The sequence below is a fragment of the Hibiscus syriacus genome, unplaced genomic scaffold (genome assembly GCF_006381635.1).
Source record: "Hibiscus syriacus cultivar Baekdansim isolate YM2019G1 unplaced genomic scaffold, ASM638163v2 tig00116976_pilon, whole genome shotgun sequence".
NCBI lineage: Eukaryota > Viridiplantae > Streptophyta > Magnoliopsida > Malvales > Malvaceae > Hibiscus > Hibiscus syriacus.
The window spans coordinates 1,481,694-1,506,550 of NW_024063500.1; the positions used below are offsets into that span (position 1 = coordinate 1,481,694).

At 34.8% G+C, this 24,857-nt stretch overlaps 1 protein-coding gene across 2 annotated transcripts; it reads right to left on the reverse strand.

Annotated features, from left to right (window-relative positions):
- Positions 1-9,482: 9,482 nt before the first annotated feature.
- Positions 9,483-24,546, reverse strand: LOC120192612 (probable receptor-like serine/threonine-protein kinase At5g57670). 2 transcript variants are annotated; one of them, XM_039195367.1, is made up of 8 exons: positions 24,243-24,546; positions 23,911-24,165; positions 23,674-23,831; positions 23,495-23,574; positions 23,274-23,409; positions 23,041-23,190; positions 22,327-22,497; positions 9,483-9,500 (listed from the first exon to the last, which is right to left on the reverse strand). In XM_039195367.1, the coding sequence occupies exons 1-8, from the start codon at positions 24,457-24,459 to the stop codon at positions 9,498-9,500; spliced, it is 1,170 nt and encodes a 389-aa protein (XP_039051298.1). In that variant the 5' UTR covers positions 24,460-24,546; the 3' UTR covers positions 9,483-9,497. The 2 variants fall into 2 exon arrangements, with proteins under 2 accessions (XP_039051298.1, XP_039051297.1); XM_039195366.1 differs by lacking the exon at positions 9,483-9,500 and having other exon boundaries at positions 22,314-22,497.
- Between the last annotated feature and the right edge of the window lie 311 nt (positions 24,547-24,857).

The window sequence follows — 24,857 nt, forward strand, 5'->3', positions numbered from 1 at the left end:
AACAAAATGTATAGGTTCCCCAGAACCATACAACCCCGTCACTAACAGTAAGGCCCTGAGCACACAGCCGAGGAACCGGTAAGTAAGGCCCTGAGCACACAGCCGAGGAACCTCCAAGTAATCTTCCTCCAACAATACCCCCCAATAAAACATGTTCCGTCCGTAAACGGATATATCAAAAATCAAAACATAATTCAAGTCAAGTATCATATCAGAATCCAGGTCATGTATCAGATCAGAATCCATGTCAATATCATATCAGAATCCAGGTCAGGATCATAACAGAATTCAAGTCGGAAATCAGATAAAATATTATATGATTAGGAAACACACCAGAGTTTACAGATATTATTCAGAGGTATTGGATAATCTTAACAGGTAGAGAAACATGAATATTCAGTATACCGATAGGATATCAGAATTTAGAATCACTATTTGAAAGAGTTCATTAACTGACAGAATCATCAGTTATTCAGAATGTGAATTATCAGGATATATCTTATTCGGACAGTTTTCAGAAGCTGTACGTAATCAGAAGGGTATTCAGATCCTTTACATCCATGTCGATTGATCGGATAATCGAACAACTTGAGAACGAAGATTCAGAACCTTAACAATCTATGTCGACTGGTCAATTCATTTTCCTTCTAGGGTATTTACTCTTTAATACCACAAATTCTTGTCCGTAGATCATTTTCGGAATTATCGTTGAATAAATCTTCCAATGACTTTATTTCATTTCCACGCTTCCACAATATCATGAAATGTTGACGTACTTGATTAATTGTTCATAACCCAATGTAATTGTACACTACGTAAACTCATCAGAGTTTCCAGACTTATCCAAATCACTTACTAAATCCTCAGTCATTGAGGTTACCTATTTCATTTAGCAGTCATCTCCATTCCAGTTACTTCAGAATTTTCCAGAGTAATTCAAACGTTCCTGAATTTCAGATACATGTTGTACTTCCATCCCATTCAATTTGGTCTTCGTGGTTGATTGTTGAACAAACGTCCAATTCTTAGTACTGAATACAATCTAGAGCTGAGTTGAATACTTCCAAAATTTATCATCGAGCCAAACTTGAAGATTAACACATGTTCCAGTAATATCTATGTCATTCAGGTATTGACATAGCTTTAGGGTTGATCTATTCACTTGAATTGTTTTCCATTACCTTTAAAGGTAGTCCAATACTTATCTTACTTGGATTCCTTAATTAATCCAAGACATTTACTTAATTTAGGCCATAAGGGTATTTTGGTAATTTTGATGTTCAGTTTTATTCCATTCATTTCAGAGCTCGAGGATATTCAATCATTCCTGAGCTTGGTGATATTCTTGGGTCATTTCTATTACAGGGTATTTTCATTTTACAGATTCAGCGTATTTCAATCATTTTCCTCCATCCAGTCTTATTATTTAATTCCAATTTATCATCTATTCCAGTCCGTTCGAACAATTCTGATAAAAGAGCACCCTCCGATAAATTGTTCTTCAGATATTTACTCATAACTCGGATATTTTCGGGTCAAGTGCCTTCTCAGATTTTACAAACGCAATACTATGAATTTTTCTTTACAAAGACAGAATATTAATAATTAAATTTGTACTTAATCGAGTTAAGTACAAATCCTCAAAGTACTTTCTCCTTCAGGGTCAACTCGGACTATTTACCACTCAAGGGCATTTACGTAATTTCTTAACCAGATAATTTCAATATTAGCTCTTAACGAAAATAATAAAATTTAGAGATCCTATGATTAATTGATTTCCCGAACCTTCTCTGATCTTGAAGTGATTCCTTAACATACTTCTAGTATCTTGCATAAACACTCTTGGTGTTAAAAACTGGTTATCCATAATTTCCAAGTAAAACTAACATTTCTTATGCACATCAATAGTTTTAGCAGATCAATAATTCTTTTCAGATTTATTAATCCACTTCCAGGGACAATTCTTGTCATTTTCCAACATAAGTGTAATTTCGTAATTTTACCTAATCGAAATATTCTCATAATTTATCATCTAAGTACCTTTAATGAGATAAATTATAATCTACAATCCATGGTTGATTCTTTTATCACTTAATTCCAGAACTTATAATTTAATTCCAACTGTCCTCCAATTTCTTATAATAGTCATCTGAGCCATATTCAGTTATCTACTTTCTACCGTATTCGTATCTAGTGTAGATCTTCATTAATTACACATATAAGACCAAACATTTCCATTCATGCATTTTATCAATACCAACATGTTCTATAAAGCATAAAGAGGTAGTAAAGTATTACCTCGATTTCCGTGTAATACTGATCGACCATAAAAATTCCATTCGAACGCCTTTGATCTTCAATTCAACTTCCAATAATTCCTCAGATACATATCAACATAAATTATATCAGAAACGGAGCTTAATTACGATAAACGGATCGAATCGGGTGATAAATCAGTGAAAGACGGCTTACCGGGTTTGAATTTGGCGAAACGGACTTCGGATTCGGATTCAGGACGTCGAAAGCATAAAATATGACTTTTCGGAAATTTGGAATTTTCGGTCAAATCAAAGTCAACGGGTTTGACTGACAATTACGAGGCCTTCGGGTTCGAATTTCGAAAAACGGACAGCGGAATCGGATTTGGAACGTCGAAAAATGTCAGGATAGGTATACTCAATCGAAGTCAAAGGTCGTTTAATGCCCGATCAAAGCCGGTCAAAGTTTTGGTCAACAGTGGTCAACTCCGGTCAACGGGTCAATGGTCAACGGGTCGGGTCAACGGGTCGGGTCGGGTCAACGGGTCGGGTCGGGTTGTGACCGGTCAAACCGGCCAAAACAGTTCCAAAACCGGTCAAACCGGTCACTTTTTCCTTCCCCACGCGCAGTGGCGGCGCGTGGGGGCGCGTGAACAGTGATAAAATCCCGGAAAATTTTCTAAAAATTATTTTGAGCGATTTCGAGATACTTACAAAGCTCGGTTCACAATTTTGAACGGCGGAGAGCTCGATTTCAACAAATCGGGAAGTTTGACCGGTTCACCTCCCAACGCGCCGCCGCCGCCGGAGAAAAACAAGAACACCGCTGGACTCGGAACGGCACAAGGAACACGATGGTGCGGGAGGTGTCGTAAACGGATGACCCGATCGTCGTGAATCGATGAAAAACCAACTAAAACCGAGTTATTACCGACGATACTTCCGACTGAAATTCACGACGAACGGTTATGATTCACGACGAAAGGTTTTAGGGGTTTTGTTCCTCGGTTGGCAACGAACACGATGGTGGTTTCGGCTCGTCGATCGGAGGTCGGACGGCGAGTAGATCGGAGTTCGAAGTAGGGAGAACGGGAGAGGAAAACTGGAAAATTTTCCAGAAACATACGGGAGTCTGGGGGGTTTATAACATCTCATAATTAAAAATGGCTAAACCAAGAGTTTAGCCATTGAACTTCCTGCACTTCTTAAAACGGTCTGTCAACTTTGAAATCTTACAATTTAATCCCTTATTTCTTTCAAAATACCAAATTAAATCCATCAATTTATATTTTCTTAAATTTAGCCCCTAAATTGGGGTGTTACAATTCTCCCTCCTTAAAAAATTCGTCCTCGAAATTCATTCATGTCACATAATTGCATAAATAAAACTTCCATCAGTTCTTTCAAATCTATCAATAGCTTTTATAAAAGTACGATTCCTCCACTTATCCTTAACTAGCTGAGCATACATTCTTATCATAAATTTTCCTTATTTCAATAAAAGAATTTAAAATTTTCGCGAGTAATCAATCTCTTCAGAATTCTCCCTCAGTCCAAGTAAATAATCAGAACAACTTTATTCTTGTGAAATCAATTCAGCATTGGATACGTGAATAGGATCGTAGAGCAGCAACATATCTCAATTTCATTTCCGGAGTCGAGTCAGAAATTCTCAGATGAATAACTCTCACATGGCTCATGAGATACTTTACAGCGTTTAGACAGATGTTACTGATATTCCTTTTTGTACAAGTATAGCCTTAGCAGATAGAAACTTTGGTTTACTCAATACAGATAGGGACTCAGCCCTGGAGTTCCGGCTCAGAGAGGTACGATTGCAGTCTAGGGGCATGTACTGATCATATATTTTGACATTCGACCGGCCAGTCTAACTTAAAAATTTTGACTCAAACCATAGCTCTGATACCAATAAATGTAACCCCCCAGACCGATGCGGGTACCCCGATCCGATCCGGGAAGTCACATTAGGGCAACCGGAGCGACCCACTATAAAAATAGCGGAAAATTTAAAACTTTTATTGAAACATGTAACTTATAAAATCAGTTGTCACTATTTAAAAATAAAACAGATTTCCAGACTCGTATATAAATCAAAATACAATTACATGCCCCCTAATCACATGTACCATACTCTGCAACAACACCGGAAGAACTCCCTTACTGAAGTCGATGGATGCACTGGTACAATTCTTTTAACCTGAAAAGGTGAGTAATAGAGTGAGCTTTGGAATCAGTAATACAGAACTACCAGATGATGCTGAAAAACGTGCAGATACAGATAAACATATTTTCCTTATTGGTTCAGATATTTACAGATTTTTATGTTAAGCAGAGATCCTACTGATATTTCAGATGGTAACGGACAATGAGCTTTTGTTTCAGAGAAATATTTCGGATGACTGAGTTCAGGAGATCAGAATAGGTTTTCTAGTGTGTTCCCAAAAAACCATGTAACTTTTCAGATCTTTTTAAAACATATATATATACCCCCATCCGTCACGAACAAAATGTATAGGTTCCCCAGAACCATACAACCCCGTCACTAACAGTAAGGCCCTGAGCACACAGCCGAGGAACCGGTAAGTAAGGCCCTGAGCACACAGCCGAGGAACCTCCAAGTAATCTTCCTCCAACAATACCCCCCAATAAAACATGTTCCGTCCGTAAACGGATATATCAAAAATCAAAACATAATTCAAGTCAAGTATCATATCAGAATCCAGGTCATGTATCAGATCAGAATCCATGTCAATATCATATCAGAATCCAGGTCAGGATCATAACAGAATTCAAGTCGGAAATCAGATAAAATATTTATATGATTAGGAAACACACCAGAGTTTACAGATATTATTCGAGGTATTGGATAATCTTAACAGGTAGAGAAACATGAATATTCAGTATACCGATAGGATATCAGAATTTAGAATCACTATTTGAAAGAGTTCATTAACTGACAGAATCATCAGTTATTCAGAATGTGAATTATCAGGATATTATCTTATTCGGATAGTTTTCAGAAGCTGTACGTAATCAGAAGGGTATTCAGAATCCTTTACATCCATGTCGATTGATCGGATAATCGAACAACTTGAGAACGAAGATTCAGAACCTTAACAATCTATGTCGACTGGTCAATTCATTTTCCTTCTAGGGTATTTACTCTTTAATACCACAAATTCTTGTCCGTAGATCATTTTCGGAATTATCGTTGAATAAATCTTCCAATGACTTTATTTCATTTCCACGCTTCCACAATATCATGAAATGTTGACGTACTTGATTAATTTGTTCATAACCCAATGTAATTGTACACTACGTAAACTCATCAGAGTTTCCAGACTTATCCAAATCACTTACTAAATCCTCAGTCATTGAGGTTACCTATTTCATTTAGCAGTCATCTCCATTCCAGTTACTTCAGAATTTTCCAGAGTAATTCAAACGTTCCTGAATTTCAGATACATGTTGTACTTCCATCCCATTCAATTTGGTCTTCGTGGTTGATTGAACAAACGTCCAATTCTTAGTACTGAATACAATCTAGAGCTGAGTTGAATACTTCCAAAATTTATCATCGAGCCAAACTTGAGAAGATTAACACATGTTCCAGTAATATCTATGTCATTCAGGTATTGACATAGCTTTAGGGTTGATCTATTCACTTGAATTGTTTTCCATTACCTTTAAAGGTAGTCCAATACTTATCTTACTTGGATTCCTTAATTAATCCAAGACATTTACTTAATTTAGGCCATAAGGGTATTTTGGTAATTTTGATGTTCAGTTTTATTCCATTCATTTCAGAGCTCGAGGATATTCAATCATTCCTGAGCTTGGTGATATTCTTGGGTCATTTCTATTACAGGGTATTTTGGTCATTTTACAGATTCAGCGTATTTCATTTTTTTTCCATCCAGTCTTATTATTTAATTCCAATTTATCATCTATTCCAGTCCGTTCGAACAATTCTGATAAAAGAGCACCCTCCGATAAATTGTTCTTCAGGTATTTACTCATAACTCGGATATTTTCGGGTCAAGTGCCTTCTCAGATTTTACAAACGCAATACTATGAATTTTTCTTTACAAAGACAGAATATTAATAATTAAATTTGTACTTAATCGAGTTAAGTACAAATCCTCAAAGTACTTTCTCCTTCAGGGTCAACTCGGACTATTTTACCACTCAAGGGCATTTACGTAATTTCTTAACCAGATAATTTCAATATTAGCTCTTAACGAAAATAATAAAATTTAGAGATCCTATGATTAATTGATTTCCCGAACCTTCTCTGATCTTGAAGTGATTCCTTAACATACTTCTAGTATCTTGCATAAACACTCTTTGTGTTAAAAACTGGTTATCCATAATTTCCAAGTAAAACTAACATTTCTTATGCACATCAATAGTTTTAGCAGATCAATAATTCTTTTCAGATTTATTAATCCACTTCCAGGGACAATTCTTGTCATTTTCCAACATAAGTGTAATTTCGTAATTTTACCTAATCGAAATATTCTCATAATTTATCATCTAAGTACCTTTAATGAGATAAATTATAATCTACAATCCATGGTTGATTCTTTTATCACTTAATTCCAGAACTTATAATTTAATTCCAACTGTCCTCCAATTTCTTATAATAGTCATCTGAGCCATATTCAGTTATCTACTTTCTACCGTATTCGTATCTAGTGTAGATCTTCATTAATTACACATATAAGACCAAACATTTCCATTCATGCATTTATCAATACCAACATGTTCTATAAAGCATAAAGAGGTAGTAAAGTATTACCTCGATTTCCGTGTAATACTGATCGACCATAAAAATTCCATTCGAACGCCTTTGATCTTCAATTCAACTTCCAATAATTCCTCAGATATATCAACATAAATTATCAGAAACGGAGCTTAATTACGATAAACGGATCGAATCGGGTGATAAATCAGTGAAAGACGGCTTACCGGGTTTGAATTTGGCGAAACACTTCGGATTCGGATTCAGGACGTCGAAAGCATAAATATGACTTTTCGGAAATTTGGAATTTTCGGTCAAAATCAAAGTCAACGGGTTTGACTGACAATTACGAGGCCTTCGGGTTCGAATTTCGAAAAACGGACAGCGGAATCGGATTTGGAACGTCGAAAAATGTCAGGATAGGTATACTCAATCGAAGTCAAAGGTCGTTTAATGCCCGATCAAAGCCGGTCAAAGTTTTGGTCAACAGTGGTCAACTCCGGTCAACGGGTCAATGGTCAACGGGTCGGGTCAACGGGTCGGGTCGGGTCAACGGGTCGGGTCGGGTTGTGACCGGTCAAACCGGTCAAAACAGTTCCAAAACCGGTCAAACCGGTCACTTTTTCCTTCCCCACGCGCAGTGGCGGCGCGTGGGGGCGCGTGAACAGTGATAAAATCCCGGAAAATTTTCTAAAAATTATTTTGAGCGATTTCGAGATACTTACAAAGCTCGGTTCACAATTTTGAACGGCGGAGAGCTCGATTTCAACAAATCGGGAAGTTTGACCGGTTCACCTCCCAACGCGCCGCCGCCGCCGGAGAAAAACAAGAACACCGCTGGACTCGGAACGGCACAAGGAACACGATGGTGCGGGAGGTGTCGTAAACGGATGACCCGATCGTCGTGAATCGATGAAAAACCAACTAAAACCGAGTTATTACCGACGATACTTCCGACTGAAATTCACGACGAACGGTTATGATTCACGACGAAAGGTTTTAGGGGTTTTGTTCCTCGGTTGGCAACGAACACGATGGTGGTTTCGGCTCGTCGATCGGAGGTCGGACGGCGAGTAGATCGGAGTTCGAAGTAGGGAGAACGGGAGAGGAAAACTGGAAAATTTTCCAGAAACATACGGGAGTCTGGGGGGTTTATAACATCTCATAATTAAAAATGGCTAAACCAAGAGTTTAGCCATTGAACTTCCTGCACTTCTTAAAACGGTCTGTCAACTTTGAAATCTTACAATTTAATCCCTTATTTCTTTCAAAATACCAAATTAAATCCATCAATTTATATTTTCTTAAATTTAGCCCCTAAATTGGGGTGTTACAACGTCAGTATAAGCCGGTATGACATCAAAATCCAAGTACGCTATTGACGTTGTCGACTTTTACTTCGAGAATAACTAAATGTAAAATTACGATAATAAAAAATTACTAAAGAATATGATTAGTGGGAATGTTGTATTTGTGTTTGGTTGGTTTAGCATGAATGTAAGACTACCATATTTGGTTAAATGAATAAAAGATTATTGGAATGTATATTTGACCAAATTGTTCTTATTATATATTTGTATAATATTACAAGTTGGAAAATATTTATATATTTTCTTTAAAAAATGTAAATTCATAAAATTTATATAATTTATTTACAAAATTAAAAATATAAAAAATGTTTAATAAAAGGGTAAAATTTTATTTTAACCCCTTACCTTCATATAAAATTTTAATTATAGATTTTTTTTGTAAATCTAAAATAGTTTAAGGATAAATTTGTAATTAACCTTCGTAGAATTTTTATTATTCAATAATAGAAGAAGGATATTTTTGAAAAAAATAAAAAATTTAAGGGCATTTTAGTCCAAAACACCGGTAATGTTACAATACCTAAGGGAAGTAGGTAATGATATTCCCGGTAATATACATAAAAAAATCTACTATTGGTAATAGGGATGGCAACGAGCCGAGTATTGGTCCCCCCGTCCCCGTTTAAAAAACTACGGGGATTTAAATGGAGATTCCCATCAGGTAATCGGGGAAAATCGCGGGAAAACGGGTATCCCCGTTTAGCATAAACGGGTATTGGGTCAGGTATATATATTTAAATTAAATATATTAATATTATATATATATATATAATAATTATTTTTAATATTTATCGGGGCGGGTAATCGGGGCGGGGATTACTAAACCCGTCCCCGTCCCCGTCCCCGTCCCCGTTTAACATAAACGATTTTTCCCCGTCCCCGTCTAGCATAAACGATTTTTCCCCATCCCCGTTTAATTTTGTTTTCCCCGTTGGATTCGAGTTTTTTTGCCATCCCTAATTGGTAATATCACATTATCGGGAATGACATTCTCGGTAATGTAAGATTACATTCCTTATTATATATATATATATTTTAACAAGTTGGAAAATATTTAATATTTTCTTTAAAAAAATTAAAATTCAATAAATTTATATAATTTTTTTACAAAATTGAAAATATAAAAAGGTTTAATGAAAGGGTAAAATTTTATTTTAACCCCTGAACTTCATATAAAATTTTAATTATAGACTTTTTTTTGTAAATCTAAAATAGTTTAAGGATAAATTTGTAATTTAACCTTCGTAGAATTTTTATTATTCAATGACAAAATAAGGATAATTTTGGAAGAAAAATTAAGGGCATTTTAGTCCAAAACATCAGTAATCCAACAATACCTAAAGAAAGGGAGGTAATGACATTCCCGGTAATATACTACAAAAAATTCACTATTAGTAATGTAAGATTACTGGGAATGACATTCCCGGCCAACCAAACGGGGAATGTGGATTTCATTCCCATGGGAATCTCACATTCCTCCCAACTAAACGCACCCTTAGGGTGCGTTTGGTTCACGGAATGTAAGATTACCAGTGGGAATAAAAGATTACCAGTGGAAATAAAAGATTACCAGAGAATAGGATTACTGAGAATGTTGTATTTTGTGTTTGGTTGATTTAGCAAGAATGTAAGATTACCGTGTTTGGTTAAAGGAATAAAAGATTATTAGAATGTATATTTGACCAAATTGTCCTTATTATAATTTTTTTTAACAAGTTGGAAAATATTTATATATTTTCTTAAAAAAATTTAAATTCATAAAATTTATATAATTTGTTTACAAAATTGAAAATATAAAAAGGTTTAATGAAAGGATAAAATTTTATTTTAATCCTTGAACTTCATATAAAATTTAAATTATAGACTCTTTTTTTATAAATCTAAAATTGTTTAAGGATAAATTTGTAATTTAACCTTCGTAGAATTTTTATTATTCAATGATAGAATAAGGATATTTTTGGGGAAAAAATTAAGGGTATTTTAGTCCAAAACGCCGGTAATCTAACAATACCTAAGGAAAGAGAAGTAATGACATTCCCGGTAATATACACACAAAAATCCACTATTGGTAATGTAAGATTATCGAGAATGACATTCTCGGCCAACCAAACGAGAGAATGTGGATTTCATTCCCATGAGAATCTCACATTCCCAAACCAAACACACTCTTAGGGTAAATAATAGTTTTAATAATAATATATCAATTTAATATATATATATATATATATATATATCATTTAATTAAACCAAAAGAAAATGTAGTCCTTAGACTCAAGTGATATCACGAAATATAATATTACCATTGAGAATAGGATTATTGGCGGGAGTAAGATTACTGAGAATGTTATATTTTGTGTTTGGTTCGTTTAGCTGGAATGTAAGATTACAGTGTTTGGTTAAAGGAACAAAATATTATTGGAATGTATATTTTATCAAATTATCCTTATTATATATTTTTTTAACAAGTTGAATTCTATTGTAATATTACTATAATTAATTTATATATTTTCTTTAAAAAATTTAAATTCATAAAATTTTAAAATTTTATTTTAACCTTGAACTTCATATAAAATTCTAATTGACTTTTTCTGTAAACCTAAAATATTTTTGAAGAATTTTTTTAAGGGTATTTTAGTCAAAAACGCCGGTAATCCAACAATACCTAAGAGAAGAGGGTATTCACATTCTCGATAATATACCACAAACACTACTGTTGATAATAAAAAATTATCGAAGAATATGATTAATAGCCAACCAAACGGGAGAATGATATTTCATTCTTCCGATAATCTAATATGACCTTAGGGTGTTAAATTTATAACTGTTTTTTAAAAAGTGCAGCTAAAGAAAATGTATTCCCTAGACTCAAGCCTACAAATGAAAGCAACCTATTCTTTGTAGACAATCTATTTAAAAATGTCATCATCGAAGAGAAGACCAAATACTTTAAAATATAAGAACTGTTAGGTATGGCTCATAAATATACCAGTAAAGAGGACAGGAGATGGAGTGAGCGAAGCGAACATCAACTGTCCTTACAAAGAAAGTCTCGTTGTGGGGTTACAAATTATGTGGGTTGGGGGTGCGGGGGCGTAGCCCGCGGTACGGTACAGGGTTGATTTTGTAATTATGTACCAGGGTTTTCTATTATAAATAGAGATGTAACCTAGACCTAAAATATCATTGAATAAAAACTTCTAGCGCCGCCTAGGCACCGAGGACGTAAGCACATTGCCGAACCTCGTAAAATTCTCGTGTTCTTTTGTTTTCTTTACCCGTTTTCGTCAACAATTGGTATCAGATGTCAGGAGCAAAATTCGAAGTCGCGAAATTCGATGGTCATGGTAACTTCGGATTATGGCAAACGAGGGTGAAGGATCTATTGGCGCAGCAAGGGATCTTGAAGGCTTTGCGACCTACAAAGCCGGTGTCGATGGATGAGGAAGATTGGGAAGAATTGCAGCAGCGAGCGGCAGGAACCATACGATTATGCTTGGCGGACGAGGTCATGTATCACGTCATGCATCTATCGTCTCCAGACGAAATTTGGAGGAAGTTGGAAAGTCAGTTTATGTCCAAATCCTTAACGACAAAACTGTATCTGAAGCAGCGGCTGTATGGGCTGAAGATGCAGGATCACGATTTGGCGCAACACGTGAATGTCTTCAATCAAATCATTTCTGATCTGGCTCGGCTTGATGTGAAAATTGAGGATGAAGACAGAGCGATGATTCTGTTGTGTTCGTTGCCTTCCTCTTACGAACACATGGTGACTACTCTTACATATGGGAAAGAGACTATCAACGTTGAGGAGATTACTGCAGCCTTGTTGGCTCACAACCAGCGGAAGCAGAATGCAGGGGAAAGCTCTCAAGCCGATAGCTTATATGTCAAGGGTAATCGAGATCGTGGACGGAAGCCAGAGAAGGCAGGGTCCGGGAAGCGGAATTCCAGATCCAAATCCAGGGATAAGAAGACGATTCACTGTTACAAGTGCAAGGAGGCGGGACATATGAAGCGAGACTGTCCGAAGTTGAAAAAGCAGACTGATGAGAAGCGTGATGGCTCATCCAAGTCTGTGAACGTGGTCGAGGATGATACTTCTGATTGCAGTGAGGGTGATATGCTTTCTATTTCAACGACACAATTGACAGATGCTTGGATTCTTGATTCTGGATGTTCTTATCACATCACGCCAAATAGGGAATGGTTTTTGACATACAGGCCGGTTAATTCTGGTTCGGTTTATTTGGGTGATGATCGATGTTGCAATATTGTTGGTATTGGTGATGTCAAATTAAGATGCACGATGGCTCCGTTCGGACGTTGAGTGGTGTTCGACATATCCCAGACTTGAAGAAGAATTGATTTCCTTGGGCACTTTGCACAAGAATGGTTTTATCCCTAAGGCTGACGAGGATAGGGAAACCATTCGGATTGTTAAAGGAGCATTGACTGTGATGAAAGGCAAGACTGCAGGGAATATCTACAGATTGTTAGGGAGTACCGTTGCAGGTGGAGTTCACTCTGTTGAGTCCTGTGATGATACGACAAAATTGTGGCATATGCGCCTTGCTCATCTTAGTGAACGTGGTATGGCAGAATTACACAAGAGAAACTTGTTGCATGGTGTCAAAAGCTTTAAGCTCGATTTTTGCAAGTATTGTGTTCTTGGTAAACAGACTAAAGTCCGTTTCAAGACTGCGAAGCAACTCAAGGGATTCTTGATTATGTGCATTCTGATGTATGGGGGCCTTCCACGACATCGTCTTTGGGTGGATCTAGGTACTATGTTACTTTTATTGATGATTTTTCACGGAAAGTTTGGGTGTATTTTTTGAAACAGAAATCTGAAGTTTTTGAGAAGTTCAAGCTGTGGAAAGCTGAGGTAGAAAACCAAACAAGACGAAAAATCAAGTGTTTGCGGTCTGACAATGGTACGAAGTACACAGATTCACAGTTCCTACAATTCTGTAAGGAGCATGGGATTCAGAGGCATTTTACAGTGCGCAAGACACCACAACAATGGTGTTGCGGAACGAATGAACAGGTCGTTGAATGAAAGAGCCAGATGTTTGCGGTTGAATGCGGGGCTTCCCAAACACTTCTGGGCTGAGGCTGTTAACATGGCGTGTTACCTTATCAACAGATCGCCAAGGGCATCGCTGGCTGGGAAAGTTGCAGAAGAGGTATGGACTGGTCATGATGTTAGTTTTGATAACTTACGGATTTTTGGTTGTCCTGCTTATGTGCATGTACCTGTTGATGAGAGATCCAAACTTGATGCAAAATCGAAGGAGTGCATTTTTCTGGGTTACAAGAAAGGTCAAAGGATTCAAGTTCTGGGATCCAGTTGCGAAGAAAGTTGTGATTAGTAGAGATGTCGTTTTTGATGAACAGTCTATGTTGCAGCAGAAGCAAGACACGACAGTGGTAGATTTCGAGCAGTTTCCAGTTGAGAAACCAGAAACTTCTCAACCGACTTCTGGTGGTTCCACTACGGATGATTTGCATAGTCTCGCCAGAGACATGGTGAGACGGACGAATATAAAGCCTCCGAACAGATTGGGTTTTGAAGACTTGGTATCTTTTGCACTTACTGTTAGCAATGATGATCCAGTTACTTTTCATGATGCCGTTACTAGTCAGGAAAACGACAAGTGGATGGCAGCCATGGTTGAGGAGATGGAGTCTTTGAATCACAATCGCACATGGGAGCTAGTTCCCCTTCCTGAGGGTAAGAAGCCGATTGGTTGCAAATGGGTGTATAAGAAGAAACCAGCAGTAACAGAAAAAGAGGGGGAGAAGTTCAAGGCTCGTTTGGTAGCGAAGGGTTTTTCACAGCAGAAAGGAGTTGATTATGATGAAATCTTTTCTCCTGTGGTCAGGCACACTTCAATCCGAGCAGTACTTGCATTGGTGGCTAGTTGGGATTTGCATTTAGAGCATATGGATGTTAAAACTGCTTTTTTGCATGGTGATTTAGAGGAGCAGATCTACATGCGGCAACCTGAAGGTTTCACTCAACCTGGAAACGAGCATTTAGTTTGCAGATTGAAGAAATCTTTGTACGGGTTAAAACAGTCTCCGAGACAGTGGTATAAACGGTTTGACTCCTATATGATCAAGATTGGCTACAACCGATGTGAGTATGATTGTTGTGTCTATGTTAAGAGCCTTGATGATGGTTCTTTTATTTTTCTATTACTGTATGTTGATGATATGTTGATTGCTGCGAAGAACATGGATGATGTTATCGGTTTGAAAACTTTATTGAGTCAGGAATTTGATATGAAAGATTTAGGTGCTGCAAAGAAAATTCTTGGAATGGAAATTTGCAGGGACAGAGACTCAAGGAAACTACGGCTATCTCAACGGGGTTATGTTGAGAAAATGCTAGAAAGGTTTGCGATGAGCAGCGCAAAACCAGTTAGCACTCCATTGGCGAATCACTTTAAGCTCTCATCAGAACAGTGCCCTAAGACAGATAAGGAAGCTGAAAATATGGCAAAGGTTCCGTATTCTAATGCTGTTGGCTGCTTGATGTATGCGATGGTATGTACTCGTCCTGATTTAGCTCATGCTGTTAGTCAAGTTTGTAAGTACATGTCTAAACCTGGTAAGCAATATTGGGATGCAGTCAAGTGGAACTTTCGGTACTTAAAGGGTACTGTGGGACATGGAATTGTTTTTGGGAGTCAGCGGGATAATCCTTTGGTTGTAGGATATGTGGATTCAGATTATGCAGGTGACTTGGATAATAGAAGATCTACGACAGGGTATGTGTTTACTCTTGGTGGAGGGCCTATTTGTTGGAAGTCTACTGTTCAATCTGTCGTGGCACTATCTACAACTGAAGCTGAATACATGGCAGCGGCTGAAGCTGCAAAAGAAGCTTTATGGCTTACTGGTTTAGTGAAGGAGTTGGGTGTTCAACAAGGTAGAGTTCAGTTGCTTTGTGATAATCAAAGTGCTATTCACTTGGCTAAGAATCAGGTGTATCGTGCTAGAACTAAACATATTGATGTAAGGTTCCACAAGATCAGAGAGTTGGTTGCATCTGGAGAGGTTTTGTTTCAGAAGGTACATACTGATGAGAATGCCGCTGATATGTTCACCAAGCCAGTTACGACAGACAAGTTCAAGCATTGCTTGGACTTGTTGAATGTTTCGAGTTGTTAAAGAAGCAAGGTAACCCAACCCACATTGAAGTTTCCAAGGGGCAGGATATTCGCCAAGGTGGAGATTTGTTAGGTATGGCTCATAAATATACCAGTTGATTTTGTAATTATGTACCAGGGTTTTCTATTATAAATAGAGATGTAACCTAGACCTAAAAATCATTGAATAAAACTTCTAGCGCCGCCTAGGCACCGAGGACGTAAGCACATTGCCGAACCTCGTAAAATTCTCGTGTTCTTTCGTTTTCTTTACCCGTTTTCGTCAACAAGAACGATGCCAAACCAATCTATGCCGCTCTACTTTGCCCATCCCCTGCCTTAAATCTCAACAATAGTGAGACTAGGATCAAGGATGTCCTGTGTTGTGTGCACCTTTCGGCGCATATTAGACCACCACCATTGTTGTCTAATATTTCTATATATGTAATTCTTAAGCAAATAATATATTAAGATTATAATTTACAAATAAAATAATTTAAATTGGGAAGATCGTTTTTATAATATCTAATCTAAATTTTTTGATTAATAAATTAAATATAGATATTTATATTAAAAAAGTACGTTTTGAAATACAATAAAGTATTGTTGGTCGAAGATATGACTGAAAAAGGATCATTCCCTGGAAAAAGGGGTTCCCTTTTTCTGATTAGTTTAGCCTCAATCATTCCTACCCTTTGCTCATCACTTTTGTTTTGACTGAAGACCCATCAGTTTCTGACCAAACAAAACTGCTTTTCTCTTTCTTTTTCTTTGATGAAAATGAATAGTGTTTTGCCCTTGCCTGAGCCAAACAACAATACGTGATTCAAGCAACAACAACAACAACAAAACCCAATTCCCATATGTATGGGGTAAGGGGGAGGTAGGGTAGTAGGCTACCCCCAACGTCAGGTTGAGAGTAACTTCCGTGGAAGACCTCCGGCAGTCAGAAAATTAAAAATTTAGATAAAATGCAATGCATGTATAAATAAATACATAAATACATAGCTAAACAGTATTCATATGCAGTCATTAAAATCATATGTGCGTCTGTAACGGGAATTAATCCCTGCATAATTATCCCTGCGAAAGAATCTCTTACGTGATTCAAGGAACTTCCATATATATAATAATCATTTGGTAATGACACCGCGCGTTCCGGTTAGCATTCCATACTCATAAGTGATTCACAGACAAAAATGATACAGTTTTTAAAATATCATCTGTTACAATCTAATTGTTGTTGCAATATTTCATCAATATCAACTTAAAGGGTTTTTCTTTTAAATTTATTAAATGATTTTAATAGTCGAAGGAAATATTATTCTCTCTAAAAGTTATAAATTCGAATAGTTACACCTCTGGAATGTGTGTGAATTGTAATTGATTAACAAAAATTATAAACACATACTACATTATAATCAACGCATACTATTAATTTTTTTCTTTCAAAATTAAATATCAATACAAGAATTCTTTTCTAATTCAGGTTTCAATCTCAAATAAAAGAAAATTAAGTATTTTTATTTTTCTTAAATACATACATTCTTATTATTTATGTTATGAGAGTGGTTATTATAAGAAAAATTTGTTTCTGGTTAAGTTTATATTATATTGATAACTCTTTACAATAGATTTTTTGTTTTATAAATAAGATAATTCTTTACCGCAAATTCTTCTGTTACATATAGAAGATAATTTCTTATCGGACGTATATGTAGACGTGGGATTCTCAGAAACTTATATATTTTTTATGATTCGATGAGGGTAGTGGTCATATTTTTCACATGTACTTGAAACAAATTTTCATGGTCTTTTAGCCTCAAATTTTCACATGTTATAAGAAACCTACATATTTATGATGATTGTATGTGTTTTTACACATTATGGAGTACATTGAGCTTCTTAGCTCAATCTTCTAGTTCTATATTCTGATATACTTATAGACCGTAGACTTTTGGAATTGTCATTTGAATGATCAATAATTGTTGTTTTTTGTATTTCTATATGCCTAACAGGAAAGATCACAAATAATGAAAAAATATTTAAAAAAAATATTGGATAAAATATATGACTAACGAGATATGATCGTAGTGTATGATTCGAGTATAGGAGGTTAATAATAATAATAATAATATAATAGTTAGAACTTAGAATTCTACCACGCAAAAGAAGACGGGGCAGCCAATGTCCCAGTTGAGTTTAACAGGAAAGACGCTAAGAATTGGGCCTTAAGAGTATCTCTTAAACAGTACATTCGAATTTTGGGCCCATATATTACTTTGGTTTTCCTTTCGATTCCCCACACATTGAGTGAAACAAAAATAAAATTGTTAATGATATGTGAAAAAAGATATAGCAGGAATTCCTAGATACCTTCCTCCAAATTAATGAGATATTCAAATGAAAGACAAGGGTTTTAACAATTTTATATATTATTATTATTATTATTATATGACATAAATTTAATTAAAATACCATATAATATGATTAAAATAATACGAACGAATGCGTATAAATTTATATAACACAGGTTATTAATATATTAAAATTTGTATACGTTATACACGACTATAAAATACAAAAAGATACATAAATATAAAGCAAAATAGGATTTATCAGTTTTGTTTCGAAACATTTGTACGGATTTTGAAATATGTTTGGTATTATCCCTATGATCAAATAATTTTATTCCAATAATTACCATTAGTTGTTATCAAATTTATTTATTAAAATAAATAGATTTCAAATTCCAATAAAATTTTAATATCAAAACTTGAGATATTATATGACTGACCAACCACAACTATAACCGATCAAAACAAGTTAAACCCTAATTTATAAAAAGTAAATTCATTAATTAGTAAAGGGGTTAACTTAATTAATCAAACTCACCAGAACAAACAATTTTAACATTTGTTAATCAATTAATGTAAAGAATATGAAACAACTGTTTGCCGTCTCTAAACTCCACGTCTCATATCTGTGGATGCACCACCACCAGCCCCTATAAGATGAACCAACTCCTCAACTATACAATCCAATGAATGAATAAATAAATGTTAATTATATAAACATAAAGTGGGATTAAAGTAAAATAAAAGATGCTCCCAACTCCTAAACAACAAGCATTTGCAGCGTTCAACTAACACCGATTTCTGAGCTCTTTAATTGTAATTTTTGGCTGCCGGACCCATTCATCGAAGAGGGCAAGTATAACTGTTCATCAACCGCCATGTGTTCCTGCTTACATTTTTGCACTAATAAATTATTTAATTAATGTATATATGGTCCATCTCTGTGCTGTACCTAGTATAGAATCCTTGTCTCAACAACAATAATAAGTTATTGATTAACAAGTTCAATGCCATTTGACAAGTTTGAAGCTACAATTACTTTTTTTTTTCATGATGGTTGAGAATAAATATATATTTCGATTGAATTCAATTTAATTGTTATTGTCATTATTTTAAAATTTAAGAGAATATAACATCAAATATATATATATATATATATATTAGAAGATTTTGATCTAAACTCACGTACATGTGTAGATTACGCTACTCGAATTCGGGTCATCAAGAGAGAATAAAATTCTCTTAATCATTGGGACCACTCCAAGTAGAGGCGAGCATCCGATAGAGTCGATTTGAGTTAACAAGTTTCGAGTTATTTGAGTTGACGAGTCATATTTTGTGACTCGAACTTAACTTAATTTTTTTTCCAAATTAAATCGAATTTAAGAAATTCGAATCGAGTTATTTGAGTTTATATACAAATTATATGATATTTTGATCACTCTCGTTTAACTCTCGGTCTATCATTGAAATTATTATTATTATGCTATTTTATTTGCCAACTTCTACTAAAAATTCTTTATATAGGTTATTCATGTTTGATATTCCGAGGAAATTATTACAGTTCTTTTATTGTTAGTTTAATTACCAAAATCATTAAGATCCAAACAAGACAAAAATTAGATTAAAAATCAAAGGAAAAGAATATTATAAGTAGGTGAGCAACATTTAATTTGAAAAAAAAAAACGATTTTTCTTGGATTTTAAATTATTTGAATCAACTCGAATTATTAACTTGAATTATGAATTTGAGTAGAGTTTAAATCATAAAAGTTTGAATAATCGAATATTAAAACTATATTGTTTTTGTCTTTAACTAAGTAATTTTGTTATTCTATGATTTGGCATATGATTTTCCTATTTCTCCAATTTCTCTTTCGTTTCAAGTCCATTGTGACCAAATTTGAACTACATGCACATCGACCACATCCGAATACCTTTGTAACTTCAATTTATCTTTTGGAAAAAATCTCTTTTTCAATTTAGTCTCTCAAATTTATATTTTATTTAATTTGATCCTCAACGATAACTCTTTACAAATTCGTTCTTCCCCCTAAATTTCTTAACTCTTTTATAATCTCATCAATACTTTGTTCTCAAAATCCATTCTTAAACAAAATGACATTATAAATATATAATTTTAGATGATATTTGATTTATTAAATGACACTACAAACCTTATTTATATATGTGAAAAGTATATATATACATGTATATTATATATGGTTAAAGAGAATTATTTAAATTAGAATAAATTAATATCATAACATTATTCATAATTATAATCTAATTCAAATATAAAATCAAAACTACGTATTCAATTTAGTTAAACTCAATTAAAATAAATTTTAAATAATAAAATAATACTCATCGATTCAATAACTAAATGTTTTCACTGATCAATTGAATACTCACCTAACTATGGATGCTTTTATCTTGTGAGAATTATTATAACATTGGATTAAAAAGGGGAATTATAGGGAAATATTTTTCTTAAGATTGAGTTTATTTATTTTTATTTGTTCAAAAAACCTTTCTTATTTGATAATAAAGGCTCATATATCTCTATAAATATCGTACGTAAACTCAAAATTTTTAAAATTAATAATTATCTCTTTAACTATTGAGGTAAGTATGAATTGATCGTGTTTTAATAATTGGGCTGTTAATGTAAAATAAAATAAAATGTTATATTGATAATTTGGAAAGTTGCACATCTGGCATGGGTTCCACCAAGGGCAGGCTAAACCAAGCCTTTAGGGATACGTCAAATATAACACACCTGGCATGACAATGTGACTCACTGGCCTAACTTTTAAAATTTGGTCTAAATATATCAAACGTCCCTATATTATTATAAAAGTTTTAAATTTAGTCTTCATATCTTATTTATTTTGTAAATTTGAGTATTTAAATTATTTTTTATTTGAAAAAGTATGGTCTCTCCTCTAATTTATGTTCAGTCTAACCGTTAACTATTGATTTGTAATTATAGAAAAGCTAAAATAACTTTTTATTCTTTTATGTGTATTAATCGACTAATCCAAATTGAATACTACATAGATTTATAATAAGGACGACTTTCTCAAATCAATTTATTTCGTTTACAATGTTAATATTCAAACTTATGATATTATTTAAGGAAATCAATATCTTGTCCAACTTATTGTTAATAAATTATTTTATATTTTTATAATTATTAAGTTCAATAGTTAACAATAAAATTGAATATAAATAAAATAGAAACAAATTTTAAAATATAATAGTTTTTATTTGTTAATTATATTAATGGTCACTTTTTATTTTATTTGTATCAAATAAAGTTTGGTTGGGTATTTTTCTTCGAGAAATTTATTTTCATTTGGTATCACAAAGAATTCATGAAGATCATGCATGGGAATGGCGACAAGACACAGTACAAATAATAATTGGTGTTTGATAAGTGAGCAATAATTACTTATCCTTTCGTTCACTTCGTTGTCCATCCATACAAATATGGATCATCTCATTATTCCACTGCTTCACATTACCAAATGTTTGTGAGTTAATTATATAATTTGGCGTGTTATTTATAAGTAGGTTTAAATTAACTTAACCTATTTATTCGATTAAATTAAATATGAATAGTTGAAAATATTATTGTTGTGAACCAATCAAGTAATTTCAATGGTTAAAAAAATGATTATTTTCTCATAAAATTCTGAGTTTGAAATGTTGTATCTGCATGAAGTATATATGTTGTTAATAGTTAAAAAGTTTCGAATATATAATACCTTGTAATCATCTCAGACTATAAAAAAAAATATTGTTATTGAACATTCGTTAAATGTACTCTACGTCTTGTCTCTACATCTCAAAACCTTAAGAGAATCTCTTCATAATTAAGATTCCAGAAGAGTATCTCTAGAGAAAAAAATTTCAAGCACCCAACCTACAAGTAGTCCTAATAACCTTACGCCTCACACTATCATGAAAAATCATTCGATCAAGATTGAAAGAATAGACAAAACCCTCTTCTCTAGCCGATGTGATTTTTTTCTATTGATAATTATATATTTAGATGGTGCCATTGTGATATTGACGTTTCCTTGCGAACTAATGTAAAATAAAATATATATAGATAATATAATTTGTGTGGTAAGAGTTGAAACGTTGGACACAGCAGCATTAATCTTGTGATTGCTTGTTAACACATTAGTTGACTTTTTGGTTCTTGTTTTTCCCATCCATTTGGCATTTTCTCTAAACTTTTTCCCGGTTGTTTTCCTTGGATGATTTATGGGCCGCAAGACAATGTACATATTGTATTTATATTGCACCAGATTCACTCTCTCTATATATTTTATAATTCCAAAAACATTTTATATTTACACGGAGACAAATGTGTATATGTTTATATTAAATTGTTTTTTTTCAATTTCTTTCCCTCAAAGAACTTGCAGTAGAGATGGAATCATCTGGTGAAACAGAGAAAGAGGAGTGACATTCATATTCAAGATCCTCAAATCCCCAGAATTCTTCTTGCTCTTCTTCTGGCATTTTCCATCTCTCTTTGTCTGTTTCCCCTTCCATAAGTACCTCCAAAACCTATTATTTTACATAAAAATAATTTTATATCAAATAAATAAATAATTTAGTCATTGTCAACATTTGCTTTACGTGATTCATGACAAGAAAAAAGAAAAGAAAATGTATCAGCAATGGCATGTGTTGGTATTTCCCTTCTTTCTTTCTTTTTTTCCGAAGGATCTCTAATTTTAGACAGGATACGTCGTCTGTCTCGTAGAAGGTTAAACCAAAAATATCAGAGACATGGGATTTAGGTTAGGTAAAACCGAACATCCTTAGAACATAGCACCCCCAAGAATCACCAAGTAAGTTTTCATGTTGCATTCCTGAATGGTGAAAAGGATGTTCAAAGTGATTTACAGGCAAACCTCCAAAATTTTGAGAAGATGACAGCTGACATTTTTCATATAATATTCACACAATCAGTGTTTTTTAAGATACCGGGAAAAGACCCTAATTATAATCTTAATGATCCTTCAAAAAAATATCGGGTTGACCCTTGAAAATTGCATCATCCCATGATAAAAATATGTGTAAGTAATCAAATTGCAGGTAAAATACCTCGGTCATGGTCGGACGCCATGCCGCCGATGCTCGAATGCAAAGTGATGCGGCGAACGTAAGACGCTTTAGCTGCGAAATGTCGAAGGATCCTCCGAGCCTCGGATCCACCAATTTCTCCATCTCTTCTCGGTTCAACAATGGTTTTGCCTGTCGAGTTCGAAAAGGTAAGCAAAGGGCACGGCAATATCAAATTTATGCTTAAAGAAAAGGCACTGCAATTGCAGCATTACCCAGCAGTGCAAGCTTTGGTGCGAGGCGTCGACCGGTTTCCTCCCCGATATGATCTCTAACAAGAAAACCCCAAAAGCAAACACATCTGTTTTCTCATCCACGGTTCCGTGCATGAAGTACTCGGGTGCTAAATGGCTAAACATCATCGAGTCTGTATTATGATTCCGGTCTAAAAGACTAGATAAAGAAAAAAGGGTTGTTCATTGTAGAATTAGCATACCCGAATGTCCCTTCAATTGGAGCAATGGAATGGTGTGTCAATTGAGAAGGAAGCCATTTCGCCAGTCCGAAATCCGAGATCTACAACGTCGATTTCGAAAAGGATGAGCCTTCGAACTCGAATATCAAAATACTAGTCACTAGACCGGAAAAAGCAGAGCATGGTTGGAAAATGAGTACCTGAGGTTCGAAATCTGCAGTCAATAGAATATTGGATGACTTGATATCGCGGTGAATTATCCTTCTTTGGCACACTTTGTGCAAGTAATGGAGTCCTCTTGCAGTACCAATTGCTATCTTATTCCTTGTTTTCCAGTCCATTGGCGGTGAATTCGCATCTGCATCGACAGAAGCTCGCATAAAACCCAGAAAAGAGAAACAGTTTAACCAGGAAACATCGAAATAAACAGATATTACCATGGAGACGAGAAGCAACGGAGCCTAAAGACGAGAACTGAAAGATGAGAAAAAGGCCATTGTCGATGCAACAGCCTAAAAGTCCCAACACATTTGGGTGACAAACATGGCCGATAGTGCCGATTTCCGTCAAAAAATCCTTTTCTTTCCTTTCATCGCTGTAAGTTTTCGTTAGCCTTTTCACTGCAATCTCTTCCCCATCGTTGAGCACTCCTCTGTATACCTCTGCATACCCTCCTTTTCCGACCAAATTCTCTGCTTCCAACACACAAAAAATCAAATGGAAGATTGACAAAAAGAAATTAAACCCATGAAGCAATTGGAAGACAGACCTGAGCTGAAAGCATTGGTGGCGACAAAAATCTCTTCAAAGGAGAAGCACTTCCAAGAAGGTCTCTGAGCAGCTGAAGCAATCTCGAAGCCATCTTTGCAGCCGTCTTTGTCTTCTTCCTCAAAAATCCCACGGTGGTTACCGACGACGCCATCTTCGAAACTGCGTCTCTTTAATGAGAACAAGCGTTTCAAGCTATTAGCTCGGATATACTTCATCGGGGAACTCTCTGTTTCATGCAGGAACCAAGAGAGTTTGCCTTGGAGAAAGGGGAAAATCTTAAAAACAGTTCAACTATCCACTTTATTTTTGTTTAAAATGATTGATGAAACATACGGAGTTAGAGAAGAAGAGAGAAAAGATTTGGATTTTTTTGAGTGGTCAAAGGACAGTGGCAGGGGGCAACGGGGGAAGTATTTTTGTTACTGATTAATGGCTAATTTATGAAAAGTAGGAGGCTTAAATGCAGTGTGGGCCATGTTTTGAAAATCGGATCGGATTGATTGGTTCAATCAGAAATCGTTGTCAGGTTCGGTTTATTTTAATTCGGTTAAACTACTATTAGTAAACCGCAAGAAATCGTTGAACTAGATGTGAACCGTTATAATTGAAACCG

Excerpts from the sequence above, each read along its gene's own strand:
- LOC120192612 (XM_039195367.1), bottom strand. The coding sequence starts at position 24,459 with ATGAAGTATATCCGAGCTAATAGCTTGAAACGCTTGTTCTCATTAAAG. Across the intron at positions 23,575-23,673 it reads CTGCAGATTTCGAACCTCAG|ATCTCGGATTTCGGACTGGC; the intron begins GTACTCATTTTC and ends TCGACGTTGTAG. Across the intron at positions 23,191-23,273 it reads ACCAAAGCTTGCACTGCTGG|GCAAAACCATTGTTGAACCG; the intron begins GTAATGCTGCAA and ends CGAACTCGACAG.